The sequence below is a fragment of the Phyllostomus discolor genome, chromosome 2, assembly GCF_004126475.2.
Source record: "Phyllostomus discolor isolate MPI-MPIP mPhyDis1 chromosome 2, mPhyDis1.pri.v3, whole genome shotgun sequence".
Taxonomy (NCBI): Eukaryota; Metazoa; Chordata; class Mammalia; order Chiroptera; family Phyllostomidae; genus Phyllostomus; species Phyllostomus discolor.
In genome coordinates, this window is record NC_040904.2 from 185,267,686 (window position 1) to 185,287,169 (window position 19,484).

Sequence of the window (19,484 nt, forward strand, 5' to 3'; positions counted from 1 at the left end):
AAACAAGATTATGTTCAGTATTGAATTCAGTCCTTACAAAATAAATCCTACCCTTACATCCAATATTTAGAGACTTAAAGATAACAATTTAGAAAGTAAAACATCAACTCAAGCCCTGGATAGTGTGGCTCAGTGGACTGAGCACTGGCCTGCAAACCAAAGGGTCACTGGTTCGATTCCCAGTCAGGGCACATGCCTGGGTTGTGGGCCAGGTCCCCATTAGGGGGGCACGCAAGAGGCAACCAACATTGATGTTTCTCTCCCTCCCTCCCTCTCTCCCTCTCTCTCCCTCTCTCTCTCTCTCTCTCTCTCTCTCTCTCTCTCTCTCCCTACCTATCTGTCTAAAAATAAATAAATAAAATCTTAAAAAAAATAGACATGAACTGAGGAATTAAATTACCTGTATATGTTTGGGTCCAAAAGCAAGGCAGTATCTTTGGGTAGCTTTGATAAATGAACTACTTTAGTTTTTAGTTGATGTCGCTCACTTTCATTCACCCACACGTCAGGCAAACTGTAAATTAAAAAATAAGTCATACATAAAATAACATTAATTTTAAACTTACTCCTCATATACCTTCACATTACCCACCCTTATCTGCTAGTTCAATAGGGCCATATCTAGTTTAACAAGCTTCTCAGAAGCCAAGGGAGCTCAGCAATCTAGGTAGTGCAATGGGGAGAAATAGCAGAGTAAAAATTTTAGGCACAAATTTGGGAATGCACTAGGAACTTTTAGTGGCAAAGCCATATCAAACTGAGAAACACATATTAAAACACACTGCCTTTTAGCTTGCTGAGTGAAAGTCACTTGAGCTTGACTTGATAGAAATCAGACACCGAGTTTCTTTGTGAAAAAATAAGTAAAAAATTCTATTTAAGTGTCCATATTCTTACTATTCTGGAAATTGGTAATTTCAAATATAAAAATGCTTTTATTTGAATTTTCTTGTAGGAATAAATTTCTTTGATTCCAGAATTTTAATTACACGTACATATTTTTGAAAGTGTAAACTTGGTGGGGGGTTTTACTTATTTCTTCATAAAGAAATTAAGTGTCAGAACTATAGGGTGAGCAAAAACAGGTTCAGAAGTTGTTTGTGTGAAAAATAATACAATAATACAGGAATAAATTCTGTGTTGTGTACTCAAAACAGTAAAGCTACTTTCATCCCACTCTGAATGTTTGTAACCTTACACAGTTCTTACAAATCAGTACGAAAGATGTGAGCACTCATTAGGGGAAAGAGAGAGGGCAGATGAATCACATCCACCATCAATTCACCAAAGATATGAACAGTTTAAAAATGGTATTACTTGTAATCAAAGAAATGCCAAATGTAAGAAAGATACTAGCCACTGTTGAAAACAAACCAGAGGAATAATCTAATATAATAGATGGGATTAGAAATTGGTAAAAACTCAGGAGGGCAACGCCTATCAAAAACTGTAACATTTTGTATAGGTTTGTATATTAATAGATTTTAATATCTCTTTAACAGTACAGAAAAACCTCTAGTGTTTTTCTAAGTATATTTTATTGATTATGCTATTATAATTGTTCCACTTTTTTCTCCCCTTTGCCCTCCTCCACCCAGTAATTCCCCACCTTAGTTCATGTCCATTAAGCTCTTTGGCTTCTCCATTTCCTATGCCATTCTTAACCTCCCCCTGTCCATTTTGTACCTACCATTTATGCTTCTTATTCCCTGTACCTTTTTTCCCTTTCTCCCCCCCCCGACCCCCACTGATAAACCCTCCATGTGATCTCCATTTCTGACTGTGTTCCTGTTCCAGCTGTTTGCTTAGTTTTGATTTTTTTTTAAATTTTTAGGTACAGTTGTTGATAGTTGCGAATTTGTTGTCATTCTACTGCTCATAGTTCTGATTTTTTTAACCTTTTAAAGATTTTACTTATTTAATTTTAGAGAGGGGAAGGGAGGAAGAAAGGGAGGGAGAGAAACATCAATCAATGTGTGGTTGCCTTTTGCGCACTCCCTAATGGGGACCTGGCCCTCAACCCAGACTTGTGCCCTGACTGGGAACCAAACTGTCGACCCTATGGTTCGCAGGCCAGCACCCAATCCACTGAACCACACCAGCCAGGGATGATCTTTTTCTTAGGTAAGTCCCTTTAAAATTTTATATAATAAGGGATTGGTGATGATAAGCTCATGGGCAACCTCAACGTTCAGCAAAAAGCAGCTTATTAAATAAATTTTACGGGGGTATTTTAAAAAAATGTCTTACAGTAGCATTTCCATAAAACCTGGAAGGGAAGGGGGAGAGAGTGGTGGTATATATATTCTACACTAACAGAAGTTTAATAGTCACAGGACTTTTTAAAAACTGATATGATAAATCATATCAATATACTAATATGTACTGTAAACTCCCAAATCTATTTAAGAACTTTTAATTCAGATCACATTCAAGAGTTTGGAGAACTATAAAAACATTACTTAATATCCACAACAAATATTAACTACATGTTGCCAATTTTTGAAAAATAAGTATACACAATTTGATTCTATTCATTTCAGTTTATTCTATTCTCAGTGCTTATCAATTTTACCCAAAACATCTATAATACATCTCTATTACCTACCGTAACAAGAAAAAAATTTGTAATAAAAAAACTAAAATTGGATACTGGTCAAGATGGAGGCTTAGGTAGACATGCTTTGCCCCCTCATGCAACCAGAAAAAGAATTACAACTAAGTCTCAAAACAAATAATACCCAGAGCTGTCAGAAAATCGAACTGTAGGGAAGTCCAGCAACCAAGGATTTAATTAAAGAAGCCACAATCATCTAGACAGGTAGAAGGGGCAAAGAGACAGAGACCAGGTGGAGAGGCAGAGGTCAAACAGGCACAGACGGTCCCACATTCCCATGTGGTGGATAAAAACTGGGATATACATTGGGAGCTAGCAATCCCAACCCCAGGCCAGACCACACAGCCTAGGGTTCTAGCACTGGGAAGATAAATCCCCATAACTTCTGGCTGTAAAAACCAGTGGGGATTGGGTTGGCAAAAGGAACTGCCATGATTTTCAGGAAACATCACTTAAAGGGCCCTCATGGTCTTAAAATGTACGCAAACCCACCCACTCTGGGATTCAACACCAGGGCAACAGCTGGAAGGGAGCCAGTCACATATGAGGAATGTGAGTGAAGTGACTGGAATCGGGGCTAGTGCCAGGGCAAACAGAAGCCAGGCAACCAGGCAGAAGCCAGGAGCCAGGCAGCAGCACAGTCCCCTCTCTAAGCCCTCCCCGCAACACAGAGCCACAAAGCAGTTGCGCAGGTTGACCTGTTCTGATGATTACCTAAGGTTCCATCACACACAATTTACAGCTGCCTTTTACAAAGAAGTCAAAACAGCTCTACCTAATACATATAAACAAACACAGAGAGGCTGCTAAATTGAGGAGACAAAGAAATATGGCCCAAATGAAAGAACAAAACAAAACCCCAGAAAAAGAACTAAATGGAGATGGCCAACCTATCAGATGCAGAGTTCAAAACACTGGTGATAAGGATGTTCAAAGAACCCACTGAGTAAGGCAACAACATAAGGGAAGAAATCAAGGTTACGCTAAGTGAAATAAAGAAAAATCCACAGGGAGCCAGCCAACAGCGAAGGGAAGGAAGCCAGCATTCAAATGAATAATTTAGAACATAGGGAACAAATAAACATTCAAACAGAACAGAAAGAACAAGAATTCAAAAAATGAGGAGAGTATAGGATGACTCTGGGACATCTCCAAATGTGCCAACATCCAAATCATAGGGATGCCAGAAGGAGAAGAGGAAGAAAACTTATTTGAAAAAATAATGAAAGAAAACTTCCTAATTTGACAAAGGAAATAGGCATGCAAGTCCAGGAAGTATGAAGAGTCCCAAACATGTTAGGCTTGAAGAGGACCACACCAACACACATCATAATTAAAATACAAAAGTGAAGATAAAGAGAGAATCTTAAAAGCAGCGAGAGAAAAGCAGAGTTACCTACAAAAGAGTACCCACAAGACTATCAGCTAATTTCTCAAAAGAAACTTTGTAGGCAAGAAGGGACTGGCAACAGGTATTCAAACTGATGAAAGGCAAGGACCTACATCCAAGATTACTCTCTCCGGCAATGTTGTCATTTAGAATCGAAGGGCAGATAAAGTGCTTCCCAAACAAGGTAAAAGCTAAAGGAGTTCATCATCACCAAACCATTATTATATGAAATGTTAAAGGTACCTATTTAAGAAAAAGAAGATCAAAGCTATGAACATTAAAAAAGCAACAAATTCACAACTATCAAGTGAAATCTTAAAAGAAAACAACCTAAGCAAAATAAAACAGGAACAGAATCAAAGAAATGGAGATCACATGGAGGGTTATCAGTGAAGAAAGGCTAAAGGAGAATGGGGAGAAATGGTGCAGAGATTAATAAGTATAATTGCCCTGGCTGGTGTAGCTCAGTGGATTGAGCATGGGCTGCAAACCCAAGTGTCACAGGTTCGATTCCCAGTCAGGGCACATGCCTGGGTTGCAGGCCACGTCCCCCAGCAACTGCACATTGATGTTTCTCTCTCTCTCTCCCTCTCCCTCTCCCTCTCTCTCTCTCTCTCTCTCTCTCTCTCTCTCTCTCCCCCCATCCCTCTCTCCCTCTCCCTCCCTCTCCCTCTCCCTCTCTCTCTCCTTCCCTTCCCTCTCTAAAAATAAATAAATAAAATCTTTAAAAAAAGAAGTATAATTGGTAGGTACAAAATACACAGGGGGAGGTTAAGAACAGCATAGGAGATGGAGAAGCCAAACCTATATGCCCACCCAACCCATGGACATGAACTCAGGAGTAGAGGGGACTGCTGGAGAAAAGAGGGGGTGGCAGGCCGAGAGTAGCAAACAGGGAAAAATTGGGCAATTTTAATAACATAATAAAATGCACTTAAAAAGAAAATTAAAATTGAAAGTCTAAATTAAGCAGCATCTGGGTCAGAAGTGCTCTAAAAGGTACTAAAGTTCAAAGAAAAATTTAATTATAGTGGAAAGCTGGTTAACTGCATTTCTATAAAATAGCATTAATTGTGTGCTGGACATGTGTTTAGAAATATTTTAAATAAATGATTCAAACAAAAGGACCACTAAGGCTGCTTGCATACTACTTGGTCATTAAAAATCCTAAAAATAATCCCATTCTATTACAAATAGCTACAACTTTTATTAAAAACAATAAAAAGCTAATTTTAAAGATTATACCTTTAGCCAGGAAATGTAAGGGCTTTCAGAGATTCTGTCATTAATCCTGACCACCTCAAAATACTTCCTAGTTTCATTTCTGTAAGTCATTTATGTTTGAATCCAACAATGTTAGTAATTTTTTAGTATAAGATTTTAATTAAAGACATTAGTCTATTAATTTCATAGTATTCCAAATACTTACATGTCTTCAGGCATCCAATGAAGCAAAAGTTTTATCTTTCCAGAATCCTCTTTTCTCTTAGCTATTACCTAGTAATGACAAGAAACCATAAAAATTATTTGTAACACATTATTCTAACATATCGGTGCAAGGTACTTTTAATTTTAATCAAGAACTTTTAGGTGTTCATGTCCTAGACCAGATATTACCACTACCACATCTTGTTCTGCCCTATTATGTAGTGAGTTCATCTTTGATTACACACCTTCACAAAACAGAAAAAAGGAACTAAAGAAGGTCTCTACAGCCAAATAGACAAACCATACTATCTTAGTTAAGATACTGATGAAAACACTATTTACTTTACTATCTCCTAAGTCTGTGGCGTGACAGAAAGGCTAACCAAGAACACTGGCTAGAATATTTTTAAAGAATACACAGTAAAGAAAAAACACTTCTGAGAAGGGAAAAGTCTGTAATTTACAGCTAAGGAATTTTTGATTTGGGGGGTTTCTTTGCTTGTTGGTTGGTTTTATTGTAAATGAAACATTAGCCAATCTATGTTTAGGTTCAATTTTAAAGAATCTATCTAAGTTAAAGGGTGGATCAACCTGAACAAAAAGACCTATAGAAGTATAAGAAAAGCAATATACTTGTCATTCATTACCAGATTCTGAAAATTAATGTAATACTTCAATAAATACAAATCACAGTGATATTTTATAAATCTTACAACTTCCATATTAACAAAATTAGCACTTCAGTGTTTTAGTAATCCAAACATCAACGTTTTCACCAAGTTTAAGTTCCAAATAGCCCCACAAAGTTATGTCATCCTCAAAACATATTAGAACTAAGTAACAATAGCACTCTATGCACATATAAAACACCTTCTATCTCCATTATACAAAAATCTGTAGTTAAGTACCCTAATTATCAACTTGACAATGAGATTAATTAAAAAGCCCAAAGACAGATCTGAAGATGCTAAAACAAAACACCTCTACAAAGATACGAAAACAATGCAAACCAACCAAGCACAGCAAGCCAACAGACTGGTAACTAGGAATCTGCTGACCTCTTCTGGAGAAGGCTCGAAAGAAAATGTTTCAATTAAAGACGACAAATTAGGCAAACTGCATAGGATAGTACCTCATAGAAAAGTATGTTTTCTGCTAATTGTTTCATTAACAGTATGATTATTTCCTATACAAATTTGGTAACTAGAAGACTTAAATTTGTAGTTGGACTTAAACATTTTGACTGCTAACAGAAGTGATTGTTTAACACAAAACCTTCCCAAGCCATGGAACTTCAAAGAACTTGCTCACCTAGCTCCTTTCCTTTCTATTGTTTCCAACAGAGAACTTTTCTCATTATAGATGTCTCTTCCTTCCACCTTTGCCAGGAAAAAAGCATTCTCCAGATTACACTCTACACTTTGTGATTTTTCCTCAGTCAAGGTTACCTCCACCTCCGCAATGTCACTTATTCCTGTTTTTTAATTTATGACAAACATAGGTTTCATGTTCTTAAAGCCTCTCAGATGCTTTCTACAGCTAGAAAACTTATTTTCATCATCACAGACTATTTTGATTCTAAGTTTTTAAATTTCCCCTAGACTCCTTATGTCACCACAACTATTTTTAGTTCCTTCTCTCTTTTTCTTTTTCTGTTTTTGGATCATCTCAAGTCCTCCCATGATAAACTGAAGGATTTTATTACAAGGAGCTACTCTAATGAAAGCATGTGAAAGTTGGGGGCTTTGCTTTTTAAAATACAACCTTCTTTATCACCACTCACTATTCCCTAATCAGATACTTGCTCATTACTAGACCATTATTTCATCAGACTTACTGCTTATTAAATGTTAATGCTCCAAAGCTTGGTACTTAAATTTCTTCTCTTCTCTATTTATACTTAAGTTCCAAAGTGATCTTATCCACTCTGATACCTTTAAATACCACTAATATGCTGAAAACTTCCATATTTGAATCTGTAGCCATATCTATCCTCTGAGTTCAAACTCCCTACACGACACAGGCACTATTTTAGCCCTACCAAAAGTGCTGAAATTATACCACTTAATACTCCCTTTTCCTCCTGATCTGCTCATCACCACAGCCTCTATTTTAAATGGCAACTCCAGCCCTGACCCAGTGTGGCTCAGTTGGTTAGACATTATCCTGCAAAGCAAAAAGTCAAGTGTTCAAGGGCACAAGCCTGGGTTGCAGATTTAGTCCCTGGATGGGATGTGCAAGAGGCACCTGATCGATATTTCTTCTCTCTTGCATTGATGTTTCTCTGCCTCTCTTTCTTTCTCCCTCCCTTCCCCTCTCTCTATAAATAAATAAAATATTTTTAAAAAATACATAAATTGTACTCCATCCTTTTTTAAAAGATTTTATTTATTTATTTTTAGAGAGGGAAGGTAGGGAGATAGAGAGAGAGAGAGAAACATCAATGTGCAGTTGATCAGGAGTCATGGCCTGCAACCCAGGCATGTACCCTGACTGGGAATCAAACCTTTGGTTTGCAGCCCATGCTCAATGCACTGAGCTACAACAGCCAGGGCTGCACTCCATCCTTTTAGCCAGTTGTTTCAACCAAAAAACTCAAGTCATCTTTCCCCTTGTTACCAAACCTGATATGCAATCCACCCATAGTCCTTGTCAGTATACTTTCAAAAGAATCAGAATCCAACCTCACTGGCATCTCCACTAGAACCATTCCAGTCTTTCACCTGGGTTACCGGAAAGACTAATCCCATTCTACCTGCTCTCTGACCTACAATCTGTTCTCACAACACAAAAAACCAAAGTGAGCACATTAACACCCACATTAGAAGAAAGAGATCGGATCAGTGAATTCTCTAGGGCAGGAGGTGGCGGCAGAGATGAACTAAAGTTACAACAGACAAGATTTGAGAGATGGGAATGTTCTGCATTTTAACTGCAATAGTGGTGGTTTCAGTTAAGCAGAACTGTCAAAACGCATAGAATTATACACTTTAAGTGAGTATTTACATTAAATAAAAATTATTTTAAAAATCACATCAGACCATGGCTGCTCCAACTCCTTGAATGGCTTCCTACCACACACAGAATAAAAGCCAACAAGGTTCTCCCTATTACCTCTCTGACTTGACTACTACGCTCTATGCCTCACTCATTTCCTCCAGCCACACTGGCCTCCTCACTGTTTTTCAAAATATTTGACATATTCCCATTTAAGGATTTTGAACTTGATTTTCCACTGGCTATGATGCTCCTCCCCTAGTAACAGAATGGCTTATTGCCTCACTTTCTTTGGGTTCCTAAAATCCTACTATTTCATCTTGTTTATCATGTCTCTTCTACTAGAGGGTAGTCATGGTTTACTGTTTTATTTTAACCTGTTTTGTTCACTGCTACATCAGTAATACACGGCACGTAGTAGGCACTCAACTACTTAAGCGAATAAACAAATTAGCCCAAATGCCAGACACTCTGGATCTGGTGAGCATATCTTATTGAACAGTTATAGACCTACGAAATCATAAACCTATGTCATCAAACTTCAAAGGAAGACTTCCAACCGTCTCTGCTGAGCAAGGTGCACCCAGTTTTACCTTGTATTCAAATCTTCTCATTCTCCTTCCAACCCTTCCTTTCTTATTTAGATAACTAACTATACTGCCAATGTTCTTTAAAATACTGTAAGTATGTTACACCTTTCTTCAAACCCAAACTCACACCTCATATGTTTCAATCTCAGAAAAGATTTTCTTTCCTTTGTGTCTAGTCTTTTCATTTCTTGCCTTTAATTTTGGAAATCAAAATCAAAATTGGAAACTTGGAAATGGAAGGATCCAAGTATACAGAAGAAAAAGTAAGTATGTCCCCAAGAACCTACTACAGAAGACAGAAAAAATACAGATTCAAACCGGTAAATACTGACAACAATATATCAATCTTTTGTACTTAAATTGTCATGAATTTTAATTGAACTATAAAAATAAAACTTTAATTTAGTATATTCGATATTTCAACAGGCAAAATCAAACAATCTCTTTTTCCAAGGATCCAAATCACTAAGAGCCTGGTCTTAAAACTGTTTTGTCTCTACTAACTTACCTTCACCAAACTACAACAATTTAAAGGATAATAAAATGGCAAGGAATATGTGAAGACAGAACTCTATTAACTCCCAGTTGCTGAAAGATGTCCTTTGCATTGCTTTCTAAAAGTTTATACTTTTCTGTGTTAACTAACATTATCATTCCACAAATACAATCAGTGCCTAGTACATGTCAGGGACAACTCTAGAAACCTGGGATACATCATTGGAACAAAACAGAACAAAAATCCCTCCTTCGTGAAGCTTTAATTTGATAGCCATTCTCTTATTTCTGTTGGTGTAAGGAAGGCACATGCAGCACATAGGATGTAAGCTAAAAGGTATCTAATGTTCTAATTCTACAAAGAAGGAAACCATGTCAAAAAAAGACACCACCTATGCCTAATGGCCCAACTGCCAAACAGCTCAAATTAAAGGCTAAAATATTCAATTTTTGTGGTGACTGCCAGGGGTTGAGGGGTAGGTAGAGGATGATAAGGGGGGGATAAATGGTGAAGATGGAAACCCGACTTGGGGCAGTGACACACGATACAGTGCACAGGTGATGTGTTGTACAACTGTGCACCTGAAACCTGTGTAGTTTTGTTAACCAGTGTCACCCCAATAAAGTCAATACAAATGAAAACATTAAAAATAAAATATAAATATAAAAAGGACTCTAAGCTTATTTGAAAACAAATATATTCAATTTAATCATAAAAATATCCAACTGTGGGAAATATTTGCTTTATAACCAATAATATACCATAAGTAATTTTTAAAACACTGATAAGCAAAAGGTTCTTTTTTTGTTAAACTATATGTTCTTTGATTTTGAGCAATATAGAAATATTATGAAAGTCAAAATACACATTTCACAAACATATACAGATAATTTGAAAAAAGAAATCAAATACTTACAGTACTATGAAAAACGACACTGTGTCCCTTCCCTAAACTTTCTATATGGGCTGAGAGGTTAAAGCATATGGCTCGATGTCTTATCGCATCCAGTGTTTGTGCATCGAAGAAATCATGCGGTCGTGCTGAAAATACAAAAGAAATAAAGTATATTCAAATAAATGTAACAGTATGCCAAACAGCTATGTAGTGCATTCTCCACAAAAATGTTATAAGAAAGACTGAAATAATCATCAACTATTAATCTGTTAAAATCCAAGATTTTCTTTGCTTTCAAAACACAGAGTCTAGCTGACAATAATGTACAAAAGGTGAATTCCAACTAACAAGTGAATGTGGGTTAATGTGGCCCCTTAGTGAATAAGGTTGTACCTTTAGACCCTATGACTACACATTTCAGCTGCTATCATTTTTATAGTTTTATATTTCATTCCATTACCTCTCCTGAGCAACACTCTACATTTTCACCAATCGGACAACCATCTCCACCTGCAACACCACACTGAGACCTCATTCATCACAACCCAAACATATGGAATGCATTTCATGAACATTCTATACTAATATGTAATCAAAATTTTTCCAAATTTGACAGTGGTAATATTATTTGGGGATTTTACAAGTATTTTCTTGATTATAAATAACTTCTAAAAACAATCTAAGAAAATGATACCTATTTTTAAAGATTTTTTATTTATTTACTTTTAGAGAGGGAAGGGAGGGAGATAGAGAGGTAGAGAGAGAGAGAGAAACATCAATGTGCGGTTGCTGGGGATCACGGCCTGCAACCCAGGCATGTACCCTGACTGGGAATCAAACCTGCGATGCTTTGGTTTGCAGCCCATGCTCAATCCACTGAGCTACACCAGCCAGGGCTGAAAATGATAAATTTTTGAATGCCAATGAGTTCATCAAAATTCTAACTCAACTCCTCCAGTATCAGCAATGTAATTTTGGGAAAACTGCTTAAATCTACCTTAGCCTATTTCCTTTTTTGTGAAATGGATATAAAACACCTACAGATTATGATTAAGTAAAACAAATGCCTATAAAAGTTCCCTATTAAGTCATAAAGCAGTTTATATTAATAAGCATATACCGCTTTTTCAAAAATAATAAATTCACAAACACAGAATAGGCAATCCCTTAGTATAATCACAACAAAGTTATACATTGAAGATTTAATTTGATAAGAACATTTTTAAATTTTAAATTTTAATCCCACTATTATTATTATAAATTGTGTCATTTTTATTCTTAACTGGAACACTGCCCAAAATAAGGAAAATAAATCCATTGTTTTACAACTGTGGAGCTTATTAATACATGTAATTTCATATTATCATCTGTAATTAAAAATTAAACTTTACTGACAATAGAAGAAAAGGCTTAATTTCCGGGTACAGCACATTCTGAATTACATGTTGCTGACTTGCCACACTGCTCTGATTTACTACTATGTGGAATGAATTTACCTCCACCATTCACAGAGTTGTCGGAACATCTACACAAACCCACCAGAGCTGTCGTGGGAAGATGATTTCACAAGTTGGCATATACAAAATAACCTAGATACCTCTATTATCATTGCACTTTTTTTCTCAGAAGGAAATAAGCAAACTACCAACTAGTAACAAACTAGAAAAACCCATAAAACTAAGAATACAATGACAATAGAAATCAGTAAGAAAAAAAAAAACACTTATAGGAGAAAAAAGTCATGATTTTACCTAATGCTGAGAAACAAATCCCCTTCCTATTAGATCTGTGACTACTGGGGGGAAAAGTGTACTTTCTCCATGCTCTCCAAATATGCTTTTTTTCTGAGAAGTATAAGCACTTAGAGAAAATAAAAATAACCAACTTCTATAAATCATTCAAATCTACCACTCCTCATTCAAGATTCAAACACAAATGTTATCACTAGAATTAATTTCACAATAATGAAAGAAGCCCTCAAACGGCAGATTCTATTCTACTCCAACCTTAACACCATGTTAATACCCACCATTAAGACATCATGAATATGAAACCTGAACAACAGTCTCCAAAGCAGGTGTCATGATCCATTAGATTATGGGAACAAACAGTATCACTTATCAACTCGATGTTACCAGTAGTTCTTCTTGGTAACTGTTTGATAATGTGCATTAACAATATTATCTGTATACACTATACACCTGTGTTAGAACTGCGTGCCCAAGCATTTTTTTTAAACTGATGAGCCACATAATCAAAAGGGAAATGATCCACAACCTAAATGCAGTAGCCAACTTTGAAAATTAAAAGTTTGATTTCAACAACAAGAAAGAAACTTAAGAGCGTTTAGGAAAGTTTATTTTCACATGTGTTTTTTTTTTCATTTGTCCATTGTAGCTTTGCTCTAACAAAAAAAAGTTGCAATGTTTTAGAGATAACTGTCTCCTTTACAGTGTAGATTAGCTAGTGTCTGGAGTCTCTTCTACACTCTACTCAAATTCCAAGAGAAAAAGTAGGATGCAATTTTTTTCCCCTTTCTAGTTCACTCTTGCAGTGGCCTCCCTTTTCAATGACAGCTTTGCTCAATCATATTTCTTCATTCAAGGTATATTTATTTCATCAGCCAGTCAACCTTAAGAGCCAGGCACAGTGCTAGGCTCTGGGGTTTCAAAGTCAATTCCTGCTCCCAACATTTACAAGTCTTATAATCTAATTGTGTTCTATCCTAATTATTGAGGACACACCTCGTCGTAACCTGGTAACTAAGCACATAACAACTGTTTGTGTGCTACAAGAGACCATTAAATGCTGAAACACAGACTGTAAGTAATTTTGTTATTCACACACACATCACTTTAGAGCAAATAGGTTAGTTAACTTTTACTTGATTTTTACCTTTAGCATGCTCAATTTCTTTAAAATACTGTCAGAAACACCAACACTGCCATGTTTTAAATTTTCTTCATTTAGGATGAAATCAAAATAGCCCTCAAAATCTAATTCTATGCAGTCTGTATTCTAAGACCATATATACTCACACTCTCTTAGCTACTACAGATAAAACATCCCTGAATTCTCACATTGTCCTACAGGTAACCTGTTTGTTACTGTTAACAAAAACAGATAAGCTAAATTGAAGAACAGTAAAAACTTAATTTGCATAAAAGCCTAGGATATAAACAAAAGCACTGTAATACTCAGGGTTTCAAAGAAACACTTACGTAATGAGCGTCGTCTTTTGTTCTTTAATTTCCTCCTTTTGTTCATTCCAGCTTTAGAAGGGGATTCTTCTTTGGCCTTTGGCTGGCTAGAAACTTTTGAGGAGTTCTGCTGACTGAAGTGTGTGGGTACATGGCGAGCTAGCCCTCCCTGAGAAGCAAAGCTGGCATTGCAGCCACCAACAACACACTAAATAAAAATAAAAAAGGATGTCAGGGATGCTAAGTAGGAAACAAGCACAATATGAGTGAGTGAGTATCTTTTTTTTTTTTTTCAGAAGTAAATTGGTAATGCTACAGAACTAATTCCAGAACTCTTTCATTTTATAAGTTGCCCAAAGTAACGCACATTAAGTGGTGGTGCAGCTGAAAAATAAAACTTAAGTTTCAAGCCTCCCCAGTTTACTGCTCTTCCCTCTGGTATGCAAGACAAACACAGTGGAATCTTTTTCCCAAAAAATCTGGTTTCGAATTAAACACGTTTTTAAAGAGGTTTTACATCCAAGAATTAGGTATCCTGACAACTATGTGCATCCCTGGATTTTTAGAATTATTTTTATCTTACAATATATGCTATTTCAAAATCTCCAGCAGCCTCCCTACTGTTCTAAAGGAGAAAAAACAAATACAGTTAATAATGACATTTAAACTATTAGATCTAGCCTCTCAGAGAAGACTTATGCTCAGAATCGACCTTATGCAACCCTCTACAAGTTCCATTAAATACTGCCTTTCTAGCTTTCTGCACTTTCAAGATTGAGAAAACCAATGGCTAACTATTTAAGTCAACCTGGTGAATGACATGCTATTCCAACAATAAATGTAGAATAGAATGCTTGGATGGCACTAAAATTCCAATATACAAATTAGCTAAGGAACAAATGTGTGATTTCTAAGTTAAACCTTAGGAAATAATATTTGCAGGTCTTCTAACACATGAAATGTTAACTAAAACAAGCACCATTTGCCCTGGCCAGGTAGCTCAGGTGGTTGGAACACTATCCCAATACACCAAGGTTGTGGGTTTGACCCCCAGACAGGACATACAGGAACCGATCAATGAATGCATAAATAAGTTGAATGACAAACTGATCTCTCCCTCTCAAAATCAACACAATAAAAAGAAATTAAAAAGCTAAAAAACACCATTTTTCAAAATGATCCCCAAACAGCAAAATCCACAACTAACTTGCTGGTGCCTTTTTTATTAGTAATGTATCCACTTTATTTAGTTTCTGACCTGACAATCAAACTCCAACCATGCAAATTTGTTATGTTAAACACAATTACATCCATCAGATTACTCCTAGGTGTTTCAATTTATATTACACTCCAACTAACTAATACCACAAAAAAAAATCTACATGCTTCCAGGGTCTTTCTTTAAACAGGCACTCTACCACTTTAAACTTCTAAAAGCACAATACAACCCTCTATTAATAGAGATCCTAACTTTATGCAGCAAGTCTCTCTCTAAAACTGCCTAAGTGAAAAGGAGCTTATCCCCCCCTTTGAGATCCTCCCTCTTTCACTGCACATCTAAATGTTTAACCCAACTCATCCTTTCCATGCATTTTGAAGACAAGAGCATACTTCTACTGAGCTGTTAATAGAATCTGATAAAACCAGTGCTGGTTGAAACACTTCACAGCAAGCTCCTAACACAGAGTCAATAATTATTCTTTTTACTTGGATATGCAAGCAACAATTTTATGGGCTCTAATGGCCCTCAGCATTACTAACAAAAATCTTTGCCCATTCTAGGGTGCCCACTAAGTTAACAGGCAGAGGAATAATTCAAGATTTTAGTTCAGACAATTATCTATTCTACACTCAGTACGATGCAAGATTCTACAAGTATAAGGATGACTGAGATACATTTCCCACCCTCAAAGTGCTTATATGTGGTCAGCAAGACATGCATATAAAGTGATAACTTCAAAGGACTGCAATTGGGGTTAAAGCATAGAGTGCTATGGGAACCATGAGAAGCAGCAATTAGCCATATCCAGTACTTCAAACTTAATTATTTCATTTACTCCCTACAAGGATCCCATCAGTAGCGTGGTCCACAGAGAGCCTGCATCAACAATATTCAGCTACAGATGCTGACCATGAGAAGTTTAGCAACTAATGGTTATTGGGTTCTTAGAACTTAAAGTTACTACACATATTTTGAGTACCAAAAAAATAATAATTCTTTCTGAAGTTCCCATCTTCCGCAGATTACAATATTGCCATAAAACGACTGTCCACCAAAGGGAGCCAAGAGCCAATTATTGCTACTCACCACTTTCAGTAAAACTACTCTAACAAAGACACATTTTTTAATGATTTTCTTTTTTTTTTAAATATTTTATTTATTTATTTTTTAGAGAGGGAAGGGAGGGAGACAGAGAGAGAGAGAGAAACATCAATGTGCGGTTGCTGGGGGTTATGGCCTGCAACCCAGGAATGTACCCTGGCTGGGAATCGAACCTGGGACACTTTGGTTCCCAGCCCGTGCTCAATCCACTGAGCTACGCCAGCCAGGGCTACAAAGACACATTTTTAATTTCATTTAAATTAATCTTTATATTGAGGTGAAATTCATCATGCTATGTTAAAGTGTACAATTCAGTGGTATTTAGTTATTTACAGTGTTATAAAACCATCAGCTCTATATCCTTGCCAAATCTTATTTTTTGTTTATTTTATTAAAAGCATCCTAGTAAGAAATAGTACCTTCAAGGTCATTTGTATTTTCTTAACCATTTTATTTTTTAATTTAAAACATGTTATTTAAGTATTGAAAAATGTTTAAATATGTTTGGAACAACTTGGGCATGTGAACCTACTTCTGAAACTGCAAATTTTGTAAAATCTAAACACAGACCAAGTGTGGAGCATCTGAAGTAACAGTGCTTTAATAGAATTATATTAATGGGTTAGTTTTGTACTATCCAGTACATTTCAGACACAAAATAGTTACTGAGCACTTGAAATGTGGCTATAAAATGCACACTGAATTTGGGAGGTTTAGTACCAAAAGAGCAAAATATTTCATCAATTTTGTATATTGATAAAATACTGAAAGAATATAGTAGGTTATTTCAACGATATTATTGAAATTATTTTCACCTGTTGCAAGTATTTTAATGTAGCACTGGAAAACTGAAAATGACCTATTTGGTTTACACATATTTCCATTACACAGTATTGCCACAGAATAAGCATACAATACTTACTTTTCTTACTTTCCAAGAAGATACCATCCCTATATTCCCTAACACCTACTCTAAAAACATATAATAAGCATCTTTTGTGGCCAATGTGTTAAATGTTTCAAAGAATCTAATATAAATAAGTCAGCCTTTGCCCTGCGGTTGCCAGTTTAATATTGGTTATTCAAACAAATGTGTTGAAAAAACTTCACATTTCAAATTTTAGAATAGCTACTTGACTATACTCATAATTAAAAGGCAGAAATGACAGTAACAGTTTAGATCCAAGCCCTTCAGGTTTAAATTCAGAGGGATTTTGTGTTACGATTCCACCAGGATTATCCTTAGTTACAAGGGCCCCAGTAGGTTTGGTGGATTCATTTTCTCCTGGGATCCTTCAAGACAGAAAAGAATAGGTTCTGGTAGCATCTAAAATTGCAAGTAAATATTACAAGTTTATTTTAATCAACAGTTAATTCAATGATTCAAGGATCTGAAAATAAAATTTCAATAACGAGAATTCTAACAGAAAATCATTTTGATTTTTTTTAAGATTTTATTTATTCATTTCTAGAGAGAGAGGGAGGGAGGGAGGAAAAAGATGGAGAGACACTGACAGGTTGCCTCTCTCACACCCCAAATGGGGACCTGGCCTGCAACCCAGGCATGTGCCCTGACTGGGAATCAAACAAACGACCTCTCAGTTCTCAGGCCAGAGCTCAACTCACTGAGCCACCCCAGTCAGGGCTGTTTTCTTTGATTTTGATCATTCCTCAATTAAGAATTATAAACAAATCAAAAAAAGAAAACACAAATGTACAATAAAAATTTAGAGAAGAATACATTCATTAAAAGAAAAGAAAATAGAATCACAAGCACACATATTTCACTTAAATGCATGCCTTCTAACCTAAAGGAAAAAATAATTTTAAGTGTCATCTAACCAATGTTCCACTCATCAATGGTGTATCTCAGAGAACAGGTGGAAGACAAATCTGCTGTTGCCTCAAATGGCCTTAGTACCGCCATCCTATTCTCATGAGCATTCCAGGGTACTGAGTGTGTTTGAGCACTCCAATATTAGTGTTTCCACCCACACATACAGCAGTGACCCTTGAACTTAAGCCGCCTCACACAGTGTTCTGATGAACAAGCACCCTGTTCAACAATTAGGGGAAATAAATGGTTTTTGGACATTGAGTGTTTTAAATGTTCTGTCCCCCACATCCACTGAAACACTCTGTTGTGTACCACTATGGTGAAGTAGCTGTTCTAGAATTTGAAACATGGAATTCCTGGGGATTTTTCTCCCCAGATTCATTCAAATGAAGCAATAATGAAATTGTCTTTTCTAGTACAAAGACTATGTATGAGGTACGGTACTATGAAAATGTAGTAACAAGGAGTTACTGAAACATAAAGCAGAAATTACCAGTTTCACAGAAGACACAGGAGTGTTTATTAATAGGTAATCTAAAGGAAAACAAAAACTCCAGGTAGAAATGCTGATTTCTTAGCTTTAACCAATGAACCACAGTAACACGAGATGACAACATGAGGGGAACAAATCCGGTGAAGACACGGGGGCTCTCTGCACCATCTCTGTACCTTGTCCATAAACCTAACAATTTTCAAACTTGTCTGTAAATCTAACCATTTTCCAAAAATCTAACAACCTTCCAAAGTAAAAAGCCTTTTAAAACTCCAGGTAAGAAGTACAGCCTATACAAAACCTCAATGATAATAGTGTGATTCATCTGAGAACTATAAATGGTACAGTATGGCTGGAACGCAGCTTCCTATGAAGGTATTATTAGTAAGGGAACAAATGAGAACAGAGAAGCAGGTAAATATCACGTATGAAGACCTTACTATGCACCACGCTAAGAAATGTGAATTTTAATTTGGAGAGAGTGAGGAGTTACCAAGAATTTCAAATAAAATGACTAACAAACAGACGAACTAGAATAAAAGAGTAGGGTGAGAAGTAGTGATATTCAAATTATGCTGTGGATCAAACTGACAGGATTTGCTACTGCATTTGGGGGAATACAGGTAAAGCTAAGAAAGGAATCAAAAGTAATGCAGGGCTCTTAAAGCTAGAGTAACTGGATGGATGATGTCACTATTTACACAATCTTGAGTAGAACCACGTTTGAAATGAAAAACCAAGGTTTTGTACATGTTAATTAGTTCAAAATGTTCTATTAGACCTGCAAGGTAAATATTCTGGAATCCAAGAAAATTTAGGGCTAGAGATACACATCTAAGAGAAATCACAACATAAATAGTATTTAAAGCCAGAGGACTAAATAAGAACACCTAGGGTGAGGAATTTTAAGAGCTCTCTCTCCAACATGTAGAAGTCAGAGAGCACAGGCCTGCAAAATAGACTAGAAGGAGCAGTCAACAGGTTTGGAAGGGGCAGCGGGAAAAACAAATGTGGTATCAAGGAGCTCTAGAGAAGAAAGTGTAAGTCAATAAAAATCCCACACACAACATGCACATAGTAAACATAGCCTAGACCTTTCTTCCTCTACGCATTTTTCCCGTTGAATGAGCACTGAACTGGTAACTGCATTTACCAGCGAAATGTTTAGTAGTAGTTCTTGTTCACCCAGTGAAATTCATCCAGTGATATAAGTGATAT

At 36.3% G+C, this 19,484-nt stretch overlaps 1 protein-coding gene and 1 long non-coding RNA gene across 4 annotated transcripts in view; one reads left to right on the forward strand and one right to left on the reverse strand.

The window, feature by feature from the left end:
• AEBP2 (AE binding protein 2) overlaps nucleotides 1–19,484 on the reverse strand; it is a 70,512-nt gene that overhangs the window by 14,590 nt on the left and 36,438 nt on the right. For all 3 annotated transcript variants that reach the window (XM_028531696.2, XM_028531695.2, XM_028531699.2), the window contains exons 4-7: nucleotides 13,635–13,821; nucleotides 10,435–10,559; nucleotides 5,437–5,504; nucleotides 401–514 (exon numbers count right to left, since the gene is read on the reverse strand). In XM_028531696.2, coding sequence (XP_028387497.1) covers nucleotides 401–514; nucleotides 5,437–5,504; nucleotides 10,435–10,559; nucleotides 13,635–13,821 — 494 coding nt within the window. The remainder of the gene's footprint in view (nucleotides 1–400; nucleotides 515–5,436; nucleotides 5,505–10,434; nucleotides 10,560–13,634; nucleotides 13,822–19,484) is intronic.
• Nucleotides 2,764–3,464, forward strand: LOC118499122. Its single transcript, XR_004901642.1, has 2 exons — nucleotides 2,764–2,821; nucleotides 3,360–3,464. It is a non-coding gene; the product is annotated as an uncharacterized LOC118499122 (long non-coding RNA).